This window comes from Martes martes (assembly GCF_963455335.1).
Source record: "Martes martes genome assembly, chromosome: 1".
NCBI classification, from domain to species: Eukaryota; Metazoa; Chordata; class Mammalia; order Carnivora; family Mustelidae; genus Martes; species Martes martes.
The window spans coordinates 130,445,187-130,461,601 of NC_137888.1; the positions used below are offsets into that span (position 1 = coordinate 130,445,187).

At 42.4% G+C, this 16,415-nt stretch overlaps 1 protein-coding gene across 1 annotated transcript in view; it reads right to left on the minus strand.

The window, feature by feature from the left end:
- Positions 1-1,482: 1,482 nt before the first annotated feature.
- Positions 1,483-16,415, minus strand: part of LOC308345533 (collagen alpha-4(VI) chain-like) — a gene marked incomplete at both ends in the record, with an annotated part of 96,893 nt that continues 81,960 nt past the window's right edge. Inside the window, 5 exons of the mRNA XM_080807767.1 lie at positions 1,483-1,658; positions 7,703-7,767; positions 8,272-8,368; positions 9,410-10,093; positions 11,373-11,463. Coding sequence (XP_080663893.1) covers positions 1,483-1,658; positions 7,703-7,767; positions 8,272-8,368; positions 9,410-10,093; positions 11,373-11,463 — 1,113 coding nt within the window. The remainder of the gene's footprint in view (positions 1,659-7,702; positions 7,768-8,271; positions 8,369-9,409; positions 10,094-11,372; positions 11,464-16,415) is intronic.

Genomic DNA, 16,415 nt, shown 5'->3' on the forward strand with positions numbered 1-16,415 from the left:
CATCCCATCTCCTTTGTCACTGGGCTGAGAGGAAGAACAAATAGGATTCTAGAAATGACAGCTTTTGTTATCAAACCAGGAACTTGCCAGAGAGTAAGTGCCACTTTGTGTCCCTTGGGGAAACCACCAGCTGCTTGTGATCTGTTATGCACTGAATGTTTGTGTCATCCCAAAATTCATATGCTGAGCCCTAACCTCAAGGTGACTGTATTTGGAGATACAGCCTTTAGAGGTAATTAAGGTTAAATGATGTCATAAGGGTAGGGTCTTAATCTATGGAATTAGTGTCCTTGTAAGAAGAGACACTAGAAAACCCTTCCTCCCTCTCTTTTTCTCCTCTCTCTTTCTCTCTCCCTCCCTTCCTCCTTCCTTCTCTCTCTCCACAGAGGAAAGACTATTTAAGGGCAGAGCGAGAAGGCAGCTTTCTTCAACCCAGGAAGGAAGCTCTCACAAGGAACCAAATTGGCCACACCTTGATCTTAGACTTCCAGTGTATCTTAGGCTTCCAGAACTGTGAGAAACAAGTTTCTGATGTTTAAGCCACCCAGCCTGTGGCATCTTGCTACGGTAGCCCAAGCTGATTAGTACACGATCCCCTGAAGGCCCCACACGAGACACCCTCAATACCCAGCAGCTCTAGAATTCCATGCAGTGCCCACTTCTTCCCTGAGCCTGGGCCAGAGTCAGAGGCCTGAGGAATAGAGCCATGAAGCCCAAGGAAGATCTCACAAAACCACAATTTCCTCACAATCTGTATGGAAAAAATTTTCATCCGGGGTGAACCTAGACCCTTCACTTCATATGTGCATTGACGACCTCGGCTTCAGTTGTTGAGTCACCGGGTTTCAAAAGAACAAGAGTCATTGTAATTGACGACAAAGGATGGGTCCCAGGCGAACTCACTGCTTCCTCTCTATCAACAGCTACGTCACAAAATGGAACACAGAATATAACACAATAAGCAGGTATCACACACGGTTTCCCATAAGTGGTTTAACCAAAATACCTTTATTTTTACTTTAAGTGACAAGGATTAAATATCACATGAAAAATCTCCAGACCCCGCTTTGACTAACACTTCCCTGTTCTCTAGTGATAAACAAGAATTCAAGTTTCAACTCATTCCCAAATTAGGTTCTACTCACTGCTCACACTGAGTTTTCTTCTGCTAGAGCCGAAAACAAAATTTTAAGTAATGTTACAGGTCAAGTTAAGTTTCTTCTTCATTCAATTCTCGGTCCTTTACAAACTCGCAGGAAAGTTTTAGTTACTCTTTTAGCTCCTAGAATGCAGTCCTTCTCAAGTCACAAATCATCTGGCCCAAGTCCTCGCTGGTAGGAAAAAATTCAGAGGGTTAGGAATCCTACCTATGAGATCAGAGACTGAGCTACTTAATTGCTGTGTTGTGTGGCACTGTCTCAGGAAAGGTAAACTTGTTTTCATCGGCTATGAGAACAGAAGCAGCCAGAACGAGGTTCTGCCCTAGCGGGGTGTTGGGACACACCGCGCTTCACACTCTCCCTGGGTTTCGAACCGGTTAGCATTGCCCCCACAGCTGCCATACCAGAACTGTTGGCAGGACTGCTTCTTCTTGTCGTAGTACCATTTCAGGGTGTAATCCTGGCACTCCCCTGCCATTGGGTCCATGGAACAAGGATCTGCAGCAAAACAAATGCAGGGAGAATTGAATGTCCTGCATGAGCATGACCACAAAAGAAAGATGGTTTGGAGACAGAGCTTGGGAATGAATCCCAGCCTCACCACTGACTGGCTCTGTGAGCCTGAGCTTATCCTGAACTTATTCTCTCTGAGCCCCAGTTTCTTCACCCATAAAAGCAGTGAAAAAACCCACATCACAAATTCATCATAAGGTGGCATGGAACATACATGAAAAGTGCAATACAGTTACAGCTCTTATTTTGCTCGGTACTCACCATACAAAAGATACATGAGATAATGTGTAAATGAGTGAATGAATGAATGAATGAAGCTTTCTGATGCCAAGAACACCTCGCTTGCCTGTTATGTTCATTTCCCTCTTTTTTCAAATCATATCAATCCCTTGACTAATCCTAAACCCATCCAGCCTTCTAGCGACCTAGCAAAATATCCACCTTATTACATGTATTTCTTACTATAGTACCCTGACACTTGCCCAAGAAGTTAAGATGTATCTATTATAAGAAAAACATGATGTTCCTGAAAAATGAAAAATAGCATTTATAATTAACAAGTTACAACAGAACAAAATCTGAGATGCCCTGAATTTTACATCAGACATTAATTTCCCTGTGTATGTAACTTCTGTCTTCCAGGGAGAACAGATTTCCTTGGATACACTTGATGTCACAGAAAAATACTTGTCTTAGGTCCGCGGCCATAGAATAATGGTATCCTCCAGATAGGATTTCCCCCTGGGCCTTCTAAGCACCACCAAATAAAAATGATAAGGTCTTCAGAAAGCAAGAGGATAAAATTCACTGTCCGTTCCTTGGAAGACAACTCCCATTGCCATAACGCGCCCAGAGCAGTTTTCTTGAAGGAGTGACCACATGTGCTGGGCCCAAGGGAATGAGATACACTCTCAGTGAGGTAAAGAGCTGCTCATGGAAATTGTCCAGAAGAAACCAGAGCAAATGCTTCTCCAAAACTTGTCAGAGTTAATAGGAAAATACTCCAAAGGTGAACTTTTGGCTGTATTCTGTAGATTCAATAAACAGATCTGGGGCTCAGCAATCAGCACCCTCTGCCATTACAAACTAATTTAAACTGACAGCCAAGGACTTGTTCAAACAGATCATTCACAAAGCAGAAATAAACTACTGGGACTTCATCAAAATAAAAAACCTTCCGCTCAGTGAAGGAAACAGTCAACAAAACTAAAAGGCAACCTACAGAATGGAAGAAGATATTTATTTGCAAATGACATATCTGATAAAGTGTTAGTATCCAGAATCTACAAAGAACTTATCAAACTCAATACTCCAAAAATAAATATTCCAGGTAAGAAATGGACAGAAGACATGAATAGACATTTCTCCAAAGAAAACATACAGCTGACCAACAGACACATTAAAAGATGCTCAACATCGGGGCGCCTGGGTGGCTCAGTGGGTTAAAGCCTCTGCCTTCGGCTCAGGTCATCATCCCAGGGTCCTGGGATCGAGCCCCACATCGGGCTCTCTGTTCTGCGGGGAGCCTGCTTCCTCCTCCCTCTCCACCTGCCTCTCTGCCTACTTGTGATCTCTGTCTGTCAAATAAATAAATAAAATCTTTAAAAAAAAAAAAAAGATGCTCAACATCACTCATCATCAGGGAAACGCAAATCAAAACTACAATGAGATGTCACCTCACACCTGTCAGAATGGCTAAAATTAACAACACCAGAAACAACAGATGCTGGCGAGGATATGGAGAAGGGGGAACTCTCTTGCACTATTGTTGGAAATGAAAGCTGTGTAGCCACTCTGGAAAACAGTATGGAAGTTCCTCAAAAAGTTAAAAATAAAGCTACTCTATGACCCAGCAATTGCACTACTAGGTATTTATCCAAAGGATATAAACATAGTGATTCAAAGAGGCACCTGCATCCCAATGTTTAGAGCAGCAATATCCACAATAACCAAACTAGGAAAGAGACCAGATGTACATCGATAGATGAGTAGATAAGGAAGATGTGGAATATGTATCTATCTATATATATATAGATACATATATATCTCTCTCAAAAAGAATGAAATCTTGCCATTCACAACAATGTGAATGGAACTAGAGGGTATTGCACTAAGCAAAATAAGTCAGTCAGAGAAAGAAAAATACCATATGATTTCACTCATATGTGGAATTTAAGAAACAAAACTGGTGAACATAGGGGAAGAGAAGGAAAAATAAGATGAAACAGAGAGGGAGACAAACCATAGGAGACTCCTAACTATAGGAAACAAACTGAGGGTTGCTGGAGGAGAGATAGGTGGGGGGACGGTAATGGGCATTAAGGAGGGCACTTGAAGAAAGGAGCACTGGGTGTTATATGCAACTGATGAATCACTAAATGCTACCTCCAAAACTAATAATAGAGTATATGTTAATGAAATTGAATTACATTTTTTAAAAGTCTTTTAAAAAGTAAAATAAAAATAAATGCTTAATGTCCACTGAGCATTTAAAATGTGGCTATTGCAACTAAGGAACTTATTTGTTTATTTAAATTTAAATAGCCAATGTGGCTAGTGGGTGGTCAGTACAGCTATAGGTGAGTAAATCCTGATGCTTTCTCTCCGAGGTATTCTTTGTAAGACTCCGAGCCCCTGAGTCTTCAGTTTTATCTTATCAGTAGGGTATGGCATTGGGCAATATATGTCACCCAAGCAATTATTGTTAGCCCCCAATTTTACATTTGCATTATTTTTATCATGAACATTAACTTTTACCTTCTTAGAAAGGTTCTACAGCAGTGTTACTCAAGAGGCCCATAAAATCAAGGAATGAAGGAAAAAAAGGAGGAAAGATGAGTGTTGGGTAGGAATGGGTGTTTCTCCTGGTATATATGTCTTATAGTGTAGTCATGGAGGAAAAACAAAAACAAAAACAAAAAATAGATCTGTGTGCTTTGGAGAGATCACTGGAATTGAAAATATGCCAAGATTAGCCTGGTTCTGTGAAAGAAAGGACACTCACTTAATTCTTCCCAAGTAAGTACAATAAAAGATTGCCAGTGTTACGGCAGAATTTGACTGAAGATACAGGGGCACAAAGGAGGCCATGAAAATTTAACACTCCCTGGAGTCAGAACAGACTCTAAGTGGAGGTGAACTTGAGTAGTGAAAGGTGAGTAGAGGTAGTCCAGGTGGCCACCATGGTGAGGAGGCAGACAGGCAGGTGAGGGTGAGCACCTCTATGGTGACAGGAAATAAATAACAGGGCATAAAGGGACAAATACTGCACAAGGCATCTGCAGGGGAGTGGTGGCCAGAGGGGCCCCAGAAGACCACGGCAAGGGTCTGATTGAGGGACCTGTGTGCCTTTCCCAGGCAGAGAGACACTATCTTCTAAATAATGGGGAACTATTGAAGAAGAGAAATGGCATGGTCACACATGTGCAGGCAAACAAGAAAAATTAATTTGGTGCCCAGACAGCAGTTGGAAACAGGACACATTGGAAGAAATGAGATGAGACAGAGAGTTCCGCCATTACCCTAGAAGTGAAAGCCAAAGTGTTGGAAAAAAGATGTGGGAAAGGGGGATGGACTTGAGGGATGCTGAGGAGAACCACACCAAGGTATAGTCACCAGCTAGAGTGGGGAGGCCAGGAAAGGAGAAGGACCAGCATGATGTTTGGGTTTTGGCTTTCCATTCCTGGGCTGATGGTGGTGCATTCCAGTAAAAGAATAGATGAGGAGAAGGTTTGAATGGTAAAGACAAGTGGAGCTCATTTAACTGAGTTTGTTTGAGATAACTGAGGATGTGTGCCACAGCCCAATCTAGAGGGTAGGTGAATACAATGGTCTGCAGCTCAAGAGAGTGAAGGTAGAAGATATGGATTTTGGAGTCATCAGTCCAGAGGGGAGAGCCAAAGTCCTGGCAGAAGAGTTCACCCCAGTGTGTGTGTGCAGAGTGCTCGGGGGCTGACCGCAGGCCCTGGGGGGAAAGCATGGTGGGTTGAGCCTGAAATTAACAAAGCCTAAGCGTCTGTACCCCTCATTTGCATAAGTTTCCTCTAAAGAAATACTCACTTTGTCCTTAATTTTAATATCTTTTTTTCCTATTCTTAAAGACTGGCTTATATGTAAGCATTGTATCAACATCAGATTCCATAAAACCCAGATCCCCCTGTGAGGATGGACCTGGAAAGAGGAGCCCACAAGAATGGACAAGTGAGAAGTGGGAAGACCAAGATAAGAATGCTGTTTCTGAAGCCCAGAGAGGAAGAGGTCTGAAGAGAAAGGTAGTGGGTAAAGCCCCAAGGAGCTCAAGTCAGGTCTGAAGAGGCCCTTTGGTCTTTCTTGACAGCTCGAAGCACACTTGAAGACAAGGGCTGGCTGTTCTTTCTGAAGAGGTCTAGAAACGAGGGCGTGCAGCCAGTCCTCTAGGATGTCACAGGAGGCTGTACCTGGCCACTTTTATTTCTTTTGAAATAAAAAAATACAAAATAAAATAAAATAAAATAAGGGTATCTGCTAGAGAAAGAGACATGGCAGAAGGAACTTGAAGAAGTGGTGAAGGTTTAGAGGGCCCTTGGAAGGCAACAGGAGAGGAACTGGCCAGAGCCATGTTACTGACTATGGGAAATTGGGGGGAACTTCCAGCCTCAGTGTTTGGCTGTGAATAGGATTGGATGAGATGACCGGTAAGCTCTCCTCCATCTCCTTCACCTTGAATTTGTGGGAGAAGGTGCCTTAGAGCAGTAGTTCTCACACTTGGTTGCTCAGTGGACTCACTGGGTAAGTTCCACACGCAGAGATTCTGACTGAAAGTGTCTGGGGTGAGGTCTAAGCATTGAGAAGGTTTAGATTCTCAAGCAATTCTAATTTACAGCAAGACTGAAAATCACTGCCTTAGTAAGATTACCTGAGGACATTATATAGTGGAAATACAAGAACTAGCAAGATCAGTTCTTCTATGCTTAATGTTTAACTGTCCGTGCCAAGAGTGCCAATTCCTGAGCTGTCTGGTTTTGTTATTTCCCTTTGGACATGTGTTTGCTTTGGAATCTAAGAGAAGAGGACATATCATTGGTGTCTTAACAGCTAACTTGTATCCTTCTATGTGGCAAACACAAATTATCCAGTTTTATTCTTAAAATAATCCTATGAGGTGGATATTCACATAATCCCCACCTCACAGATCAGAAAACTGAGCACCTGGAGAACCACCTGGGCACATTCAAAAGTTCTGGGCAATTATCTCTCATTTAATCAAAGCAGGACTGACCCCCACCACTCACTAGAAACCTCTTTCAGATATCTTTTCCCTGCCTTTTCAAAACTTCAGGGTCAAATTTCCCCCCACTATATCTCTTTCTGTGTGTTTACTGTTTTGCTTAGTTTGCTCATTAAGAGGTAAGAGGTAACATGGCATTTGCATGATCACATGCCATAATCAGAATCAATGCTACCATTGTTTTAGATGGATCCAAAACATTCCAAACACGATTCTAAAACATTCTTTAAACTTGTCCAGGTTATATGTAGCCACTGATACAGAGATGAAGGAAACTTCTACTTTCCTTCAAGGTTAGCAGTATGTTCGTCACTTCTGCAATAGATCATTGCTTCTGGGCCATGAAGTAAACACTTTACAGGGTTTGTCTCCATAATAATATTCCCTGAAATAACTGCTGTTCAGTTCTAGTTTTACAGTCAGATGAGAGTCAGCCTTCATATGTTTTCTTAAATTAATGGCTTTAGTTACGTACATGACTTTGTGCATTTGAAAGGAAAGTACCTAAAAAGCCAAAATTTGTACTCTAACACTGTGCACAGGAATTTTTTTTTTTAATGAAGACAATCTAAGGAGCAAGAAATAGTTTGGTTTTTACCATAGGCAGTGCCTGAATTTCCTTCTTTTCCGGTTTGTTTTTGTCTTGTAGACCTTTCTTGTCCATTTCTTTCAGCACCATATCCATTCTTTTCATGACTATCAAGTGCTTCTTGCCAAGTTACAGATTTCATTGTGGCTTTTCTATTCTCCTTTAACAAAACACCTGTCCCTTCAAGTGCTTCCAGATCATCCGCAAACCCAGATCTGCCAAACTGGGGCTTGGGCAACCTGCATAGAAACAATTCTGTCTCAAATTACAAAACAATCACAAAAACTGGGAGGTTCAGTCCCCAACTGGTACGAGTGGGCTCAAGAAACTTCAGGTTTGAGCATTTCCTGATGACTTTGGTGTGAGATTGGCTAGTTTCTTAGGTTTGCAGAGATGTTTGTACAGAAATCAGAATAATATGGTTGGCATTATTAATTTTGCCTCTGAGACATGGAATTAAAGGCTGGGAGGATGTAGTAGAATGGAAAATTGTTATTTCTTTGCTTTTGTATACTGATGTGCCCTTTAAATTTGTTATATTGGTCCTACATTATTCTTAACATTAAAAAATAATAACTTAAAAAAAAACACAACAGATCAAAGTTGTTAAACAAAGGAGCATCCTAGCCCAATGGTTTGGGTCAAGTCAAGGACTTGGCATTGCCTGTGACCTTTCTTTAGGGAAAGAGGCTCCTGCATGGGGACAAAGCTGTGGGATAACCTCAGCTCTGCCTTCAGCCTACCTCCTGATAGATCTAAATGGTTTCAGCAGAGTATCCCCTCGGTTCGGGCCTCCACATTTTCCAATAAGCTCAGGGGGTGGGTATTGGTTTATTCCATCTAAAAATAAAATAAAATAATTAAATCAAGTCAAATCAAGCATAAAATAATATAAAACTTTTAAAAAAATACAGTAAAATAATGTAAAAAAACAAAATATTATCCATTAAGACATAAAATTTAAAAGACAAGAGGACAAAGCATAAAATAAAACAAAATGAAATATACAATACAATAAAATAAAAAACAAAAAAATCAAGCAAAACATACAAACCAAAAAAATCTAACATAAAATGAAAAAAATATATAAATTCAAATAAATCAGAACAAACACCAAAATAAAGGCAAAGAAAATAAAAATCCAACAAAATAAAAACATGAAATTCATTCTATCACATAAATAATATAAAATAAAATCAGAACATAAAAGAGTATACTAAAACATAAAATTAAACCTAACATAATGAAATATTTAAAAATTAAGTAAAATGAAATTGGAACAGACTGGGAACATGATTCCCCCAACCTGCTTCTCCCTCAGAGTCACTAAGCCACCAGCCATCTATTAGAATTCTGTCCTCCACTTCCTACAAAGGTAAGGAATCAGAATCCACATTTTAACAAGATCCCTGAAAGATACATGTGCACATTAAAATTTGAGAAGCACTGTTATATACCACTGGATTCTGTAATCCATATTCCTGGATATAGGAATAATAAAAATTATTCCTTGTATTTGCACAACACTGGTGCTTTCAAAGTCCATTCACATATATACTGGAATGTAGACTTCGCAAATAAGGATGAGACTGTAATTCTCATTTTGGTAAAAGAGAAAATCAAGAGGTTAAAGTAGAAATCTGAGGCCTCTCAGACAACAAAGGAGAGGGCCCAGATAAGAAACCAGCACTAGGCTTGGCATACTGTGGAGTCAATTGATAGCTCAGGGTTTCAGGAAATGCGCTGGGGGTGCTTTCTGGGGACTCCCCACAGGACACACTCAGCAGCAAGGGTGAAGGTTCAGTGGGCACCTACTTGCCCAAATACCAGGCTCTAGTAAGTTCCTCTCCCTCCCCTACCCAGGGCATCCTCAGTACTTACTTTTTAGAAGGTTCAGGAAGGCCCTCGTGAATCCCTGGGCATAAGCTACTTCCTCGTCTGAGATTCCCTCCAGACGCAGCAGGTGCTGCTCAGTGGGGAGACTGGCCACGCCCTCCAGCTCGGCCAGCTCTTGGGTACTCACGCCCGGGCCCAAGGCCAGCACAAACAGAGTGATGCCCTCGCACTTGGCCTTCAGGGACAGAGTCTTTAACTTCTCCTGGTCCCAGCTGCTGGTCTCGCTGGCCACGATGGTGAAGAGGACCCGCACCGGCCTGGGCAGAGGGGCTGCCAGGAGCACCTTCTCCAGCGTCCACTCCAGGGCGTGTCCCAGGGCGGGAGGTCCCTGCAGAGTGCGCCGGAAAGCCTCCCGGATGTACTTCCGCATCCGTATCTTTTGGCCGTAGGAGGTCAGGTGGAAGCCCTCCAGCACAGGGGGGTTCCCTGCACCTGGCCAGAAGTCTGGAGTCGTGTGCATCACCAGGGCAGCACGCGCCCCACGGGGGGACACGCTGGGCTGTGCCGCCACCTCCAGGTCATCGAGCACAGCATCCACTAGACTCAGGGCAGTGCGGTACACATCAGCACCAACGCCATAGGAGCTGTCTACCACAAATGCTATGTCCATGTCCCCTGTGAGGGGTCCTGGCACGCTCTGTTCACACTCTGGGTCTGGTCTGCACTTGTCTGGGGAGGAAGAGCCAGGAGAGACTGGGGTTACCATGCATCCCTTTCCATTCCACGCAGACACATTCCCAGACTCTCAGTAAGAGCAAATGCTGCTGAGTGCGACCTGCATTGTGTTAACAAGGTGAGCTGATGGGCAATGTAAGTAATCATGCCCATTTTTTCATAAGAATGAATTCAGACAGTCTAGTCCTACTGTTAATGTTTTTAACCACTAGGCCATGGCTTTCTAATCTCTGTGTTCACAGACACCTGCATGATTCATCCTGGCTCTCTTATCAGGCGTGTGATCTTGGGCAAATTATTCAGCCTTCCACATGCCTGTTTCTTCATCTGTCAGTTGGATATAATGATGATAATAGTATGTACCTTATGAGGTTGTCTGCGAGGTTTAAATAAAAAATGAGTTAATACAACTAAGTACTCAGTAAATACCAGCCAGGCTTATCCTTCTACAGGAGAAGGAACCAAGACCCAGAGAGACCACATGTCAAATGATTTGGTGGATGTGAAAGCAGCTCATCAACTGTAACATACGCTATAAACAGCAGTCACTGTATTTGACTTGACCAACTTCTCAGGGCAAATCTCCCACGTAGTGTTAGGTCTAAGTGTGGACCAGTAGAGGGAACAATTAAATCCCCTTTCAGTTTCACCTATAGGACTCCCTCTGGCCCTGGGTGCCAGGGGTGTGGATGAGAGTGCTTTGCACTTGGGCAGGCAAGGGCTTCAGCACAAAGTTCTCTCTGGCACAGATGAATATGAGTGCAGGTAGTGATGGAAGCCAGAGACACAGACACATCAAATGACTTGCCAATATCCCACTGGTAGTCAATGGCAGTTCCAGGCTGAGAACTCAGGATTCCGGACAATTAGTTCAGTGGTCTGCTTTGCACACTAAGGGCCCACTAAGTGAGGAACACAAGCCCAGCCATCTACAGGAGCCTGGCTGGACAGATAAATAAGCAGAGCAGACCAGGGATAAGACTACAGGGACAGAAGGGACTGTGGGGCCCTCCAAGACATTTGCCCATCAAAAGAGGTCAAGTACAACTCAGTTCAGGCTGACTGTGGCCACAAAGGAATACAGTGTCTGTGATTCTCAAGATGATTCCTAAGAAAAACTGGAAATCCAGACTTCATAGGAATTCCCAGATCCTAAGACTCTGCACATATTCAAGTGAAAATACATCTGTAGGGCCCATCTAGCCTGTGGCCACCAGTGAATTCATCCTGCTCTAAAGACATCAGTCTGATCAGAAATGCTGTCTGGGCTTACCATAGCAGAGAGTACAGTGGGCCATGTGTTCCACGTCCTGGTGACTCTCAGTCTCCCAGACGAACAGCTGAAATCTATTGGTTCCATCCATCTAATCCAACACATATGCAAGGTTATCAGTAGTGGAATTAAATTTCAGGTCACGTTTTTTTATGCTTTTTCCAATTCAGATGAGAAAGACATTTGTATGATAGTTTTAGAGAATACATGTATTTATATACAGATAAATAATTTGGTATTACCTATTACAGTTATTTATTGTCATTTAGTTCTCTAGTTCTAACCTGACCATTAGACTACTGTTGCTGTGGGGACATGCGGGTCTTCAGACTCCCGATGTGTATAAAACTCAACCAGTGTTGTGTTGTGTTGTGTTGGAATGAAGGTCAGGGAATTGAAGATTCAATCATTTATAAATTCCATAAATGTTTAGTGATTATCCACAGTATGCAAGATGCAATATGGTGGGAGATTTAAACACAAACAGGCAGACCCTTCGAGGAGGTGGTCATGTAGGTCATACACCATTAGAATGGAAAGAGGTAGATACCATAAGGGAGGCCTCTCTAGCATATTCCTGGTGTTCAGGGCTGGTACATACCAAAGCCAGAAGGCAAGAGTGAGGAGGACTCAGGGAAGGCTTTCTAGGGATGGCAAATCTATTTACCTCCTTCCTTCAACCTTTCCAATTATGATTAATGTAATAACTGATATCAAAACTTAAAAGCAAACAATGATAACAACAATAAATCCAACAAATTCATGTGACAACTAGGTAATCAACAAACTCATTCCCTCTTCTTCCTAGGGCCACAAGAGATGACATTTTCCATTGCCCTTGTAGTTAACTGGGACCATGAATGTGGTCTAGCCAATGCCATGTGGGTGGAGGGATCCCATTTCTAGAACATGCATGATACTCTGTGTGTGCACATCTGCCAGCCAAATATGAAGGACTCAGAGAAAGATTTAGAAGCCCCTGTATGAGGTGTCTTTGGTAGAAGCCCAGGTCCTGAAATGGCTGCATAGAGCAAAACGGTCTTCCCCTCCACACTTACATCCAAGGACCCATGTTCCCTTGTGGCAGATGAAGAAAGAATACTTGATTATGTTAAGCCACTGAGACTTGGACATGAATGTTTCTGCACTTAACCTTCCCTGACAGATGCAGATTATTTGCAGGCCTTCCACCTCATGATGAAATTTGGAATACTGTCAGATTATTTATGTCCAGGTGTGAGGGGGTATCTAAGATTAATCATGTCCATCACATTGTCTGCTCTCTGTCAAAATGTGAAAGACAGGGCACCACTAAAGGGCCTCTTCCTTAATCCCTGTGGCCAAGTAGGTTGTAGACCCACCTCTAGAATCAAGGTGCTAGGGACATGAAGCTGTCATGCTAACCCTCAAGCAGAGAAGACAGGCAAAGGCTACTTTGGGAAAGAATTTTCTGTAACATGTCCTCCTAACAGAGCTCTTCAGTCTTTCTGGTTGGGACTACAGCATATCCTCAACTTTAGCTCTCAGAGTCAGCTTACATGAAAGAAAAACCCATGTGGAGAAATAAATATAAAGAGTTGAACTTTTGGAGAGAGGAGCAAGATGGTGGAGGAGTACCTAAATTTCATCTGGTCCCAGGAATACAGCTAGTTATCAAACCATTCTGAATACCTACAAACTCAACAGGAGATCGAAGAAAAGAATAGCAGCAATTCTAGGAACAGAAAATCGACCACTTTCTGAAAGGTAGGACAGGCAGAGAAGAGAATCTGAGGGGATAGATGGAAAGATAGACCACAGGGGCAGGGGCCAGCTCCTGGCAAGCAACAGAGTAGCGGAGTACAAAATTGGAATTTTTACAAGTCTGCTCTGTGGAAGGAGGTCACTCCAGTGGCTAAGCTGGGGGTGGAGCCCTTGTGGGGACAGTGAGGTCTCAGGACCTGCAGGATCATAAAAAACCAGGGGTGTCTGAGTGTGGCAGAGCTCCAAGGTATCAGATGGGGAAGCCAGCTGCAGAGACAGAGCCGAGGAGTGGGCTCTCAGCTCAGGGTTGCCATAAACTGTGATCTGATGCACAGTCAGGCCACTGTTCTTTGAACAGGGATCCCACAAGTGGCAGATCTGGGGAGACCCCCTCCTTCCTCCTCTGGGAGAAGTGGCACAGGAGTGCACTGCAGGAATCTGGGCAGGAATCTGGAGCAGGGGCCTTGCATCAGAGATAGAAATTACCCAGTCAGCTCTGTCACAGACTGGGTAAGCAGAGTGTGGCTGGAGGCCAGGGAGATGGGAGTCACTGACTCCTTTTCTTTGAGGGCACATTGAAGAGTGGGACCCCAAGCTCTCGGTTCCTCTGGGGCCAGAGACTGGGTGGCCGCCATTATCATTTTTGTCCCCCAAAGCTGTACACAAAGCGTTCAGGGAACAAAAGCTACCAAGAGCAAAACCGAGCATATTACTTGGCCTGGCCCCTGGCAAGTCCCATGCAATTCTGCCTCAGGCAAAGACATTTGAGAATCACTGCAACAGGCCTCTCCCCCAGAAGATCAGCAAGAATATCCAGCCAAGACCAAGTTTACCGATCACTGAGAACTGCAAAACTCCAGTGCTAGGGGAATATAGCACCTAGAATTCACAGCTTTTTCCCCATGATTCTTTAGTTTTTCAAAGTTAAATTTTTAAAATTGTCTTTATTGTTTCTTTTTCTACTTTAAAAATTTTTTTCTTCTTTCCTTTTCCAACCAACATCTTATCAATTCCGTTTTAAATATTTTTTAATTTTCATTTTTATAGTCATATTCCATCCCTCCACTGTATTTGCCCTTATTTTTGTATATATATGAGTTTTCTTTCAAAATTTTGGGAGACAATTTCATCTAAAAACCAAAATATACCCAAATCTAGTGTATATTTTTCCAGGGTTGTTGTTACACTATTAGCATTTTGTTCTCATTCATCTATTCTTCTCAGGATAAAATGACAAAACAGAAAATCTCACCTCAAAAAAAGAGCAAGAGGCAGTACTGACTAATCAATACAGACGTTAGTAAGATGTTGGAAATAGAGTTCAGAATGATGATTATAAAGATACTAGCTGGGCTTGAAAAAATCATAGAAGGTACTAGAGAATCCCTTTCTGGAGAAATAAAATCTTACCAAGTCAAAATCAAAAAGGTTGTTAATGAGGTGCAATAAAAAAATGGAGGCTCTAATTGCTATGAATAATAAGGTAGAAGACAGAATTAGTAATATAGAGGACCAAATGATGGAGAATAAAGAAGCTGAGAAAAAGAGAGACAAACAACTACTGGATCATGAGGGGAGAATTCGAGAGATAAGTGATACCATAAAACAAAACAATATTAGAATAATTGGTATCCCAGAAGAAGAAAGAGAGAGGGTGCAGAAGGTACACAGGCGCAAAGTACAGTGGAGAACTTCCCTAATTTGGGGGAAGAAAACAAGCATCAAAATCCAGGAGGCACAGAGAACTCCCCTCAAAATCAATACAAATATGTCAACACCCCATTATCTAATAGTAAAATTTACAAATCTCAGAGACAAAAAGAAAATCCTGAAAGCAACTCAGGACAAGAGGTCTGTAACCTACAACAGTAGAAACATTAGATTGGCAGCAGACCTATCCACAGAGACCTGGAAGGCCAGAAAGGACTAGCATTATATATTCAGGGCACTAAATGAGGAAAATATGCAGCCAAGAATACTATATACAGCTAGGCTGTCATTGAAAATAGAAGGAGATCCTGGATATCAACCTTTTGTCTGTACTATAAAGAACTTCTCAAACTCAACACACACAAAACAGATAATCATATCAAAAAAAGGGCAGAAGACATGAACAGACACTTCTCCAATGAAGACATACAAATGGCTATCAGACACATGAAAAAATGTTCATCATCACTAGCCATCAGGGAGAGTCAAATTAAAACCACATTGAGATACCACCTTACACCAGTTAGAATGGCCAAAATTAGCAAGACAGGAAACAACGTGTGTTGGAGAGGATGTGGAGAAAGGGGAACCCTCTTACACTGTTGGTGGGAATGCAAGTTGGTGCAGCCACTTTGGAGAACAGTGTGGAGATTCCTCAAGAAATTAAAAATAGAGCTTCCCTATGACCCTGCAATTGCACTACTGGGTATTTACCCTAAAGATACAGATGTAGTGAAAAGAAGGGCCATCTGTACCCCAATGTTTATAGCAGCAATGGCCACAGTTGCCAAACTGTGGAAAGAACCAAAATGCCCTTCAACGGATGAATGGATAAGGAAGATGTGGTCCATATACACTACGGAGTATTATGCCTCCATCAGAAAGGATGAATACCCAACTTTTGTAGCAATATGGATGGGACTGGAAGAGATTATGCTGAGTGAAATAAGTCAAGCAGAGAGAGTCAATTATCATATGGTTTCACTTATTTGTGGAGCATAACAAATAACATGGAGGACATGGGGAGATGGAGAGGAGAAGAGAGTCGAGGGAAATTGGAAGGGGAGGTGAACCATGAGAGACTATGGACTCTGAAAAACAACCTGAGGGTTTTGAAGGGGCGGGGGGTGGGAGGTTGGGGGAGACAGGTGGTGGGTATTAAGGAGGGCACGTATTGCATGGAGCACTGGCTGTGGTGCAAAAACAATGAATACTGTTACGCTGAAAAGAAATTTAAAAAAAAAAAAGAAAGAAAATAGAAGGAGAGATAAAAAGCTTCCAGGACAAACAAAAACTAAAAGAATTTGTAAACACCAAACCAACCCTACAAGAAATATTGAAAGGGGTCCTCGAAGCAAAGAGAGAGCCTGAAAGTAACAGACTAGAAAGGAACAGACAATATACAGTAACAGTCACCTTACAGGCAATATAATTCACTAAATTCATATCTCTCAGTAGTTACCCTGAAAGTAAATGGGCCAAATGCTCCCAATCAAAAGACACAGGGTATCAGATTGGATAAAAAGGCGAGACCTATCAATATGCTGTCTGCAAGAGACTCATTGTAGACCCAAACCACACTTCCAGATT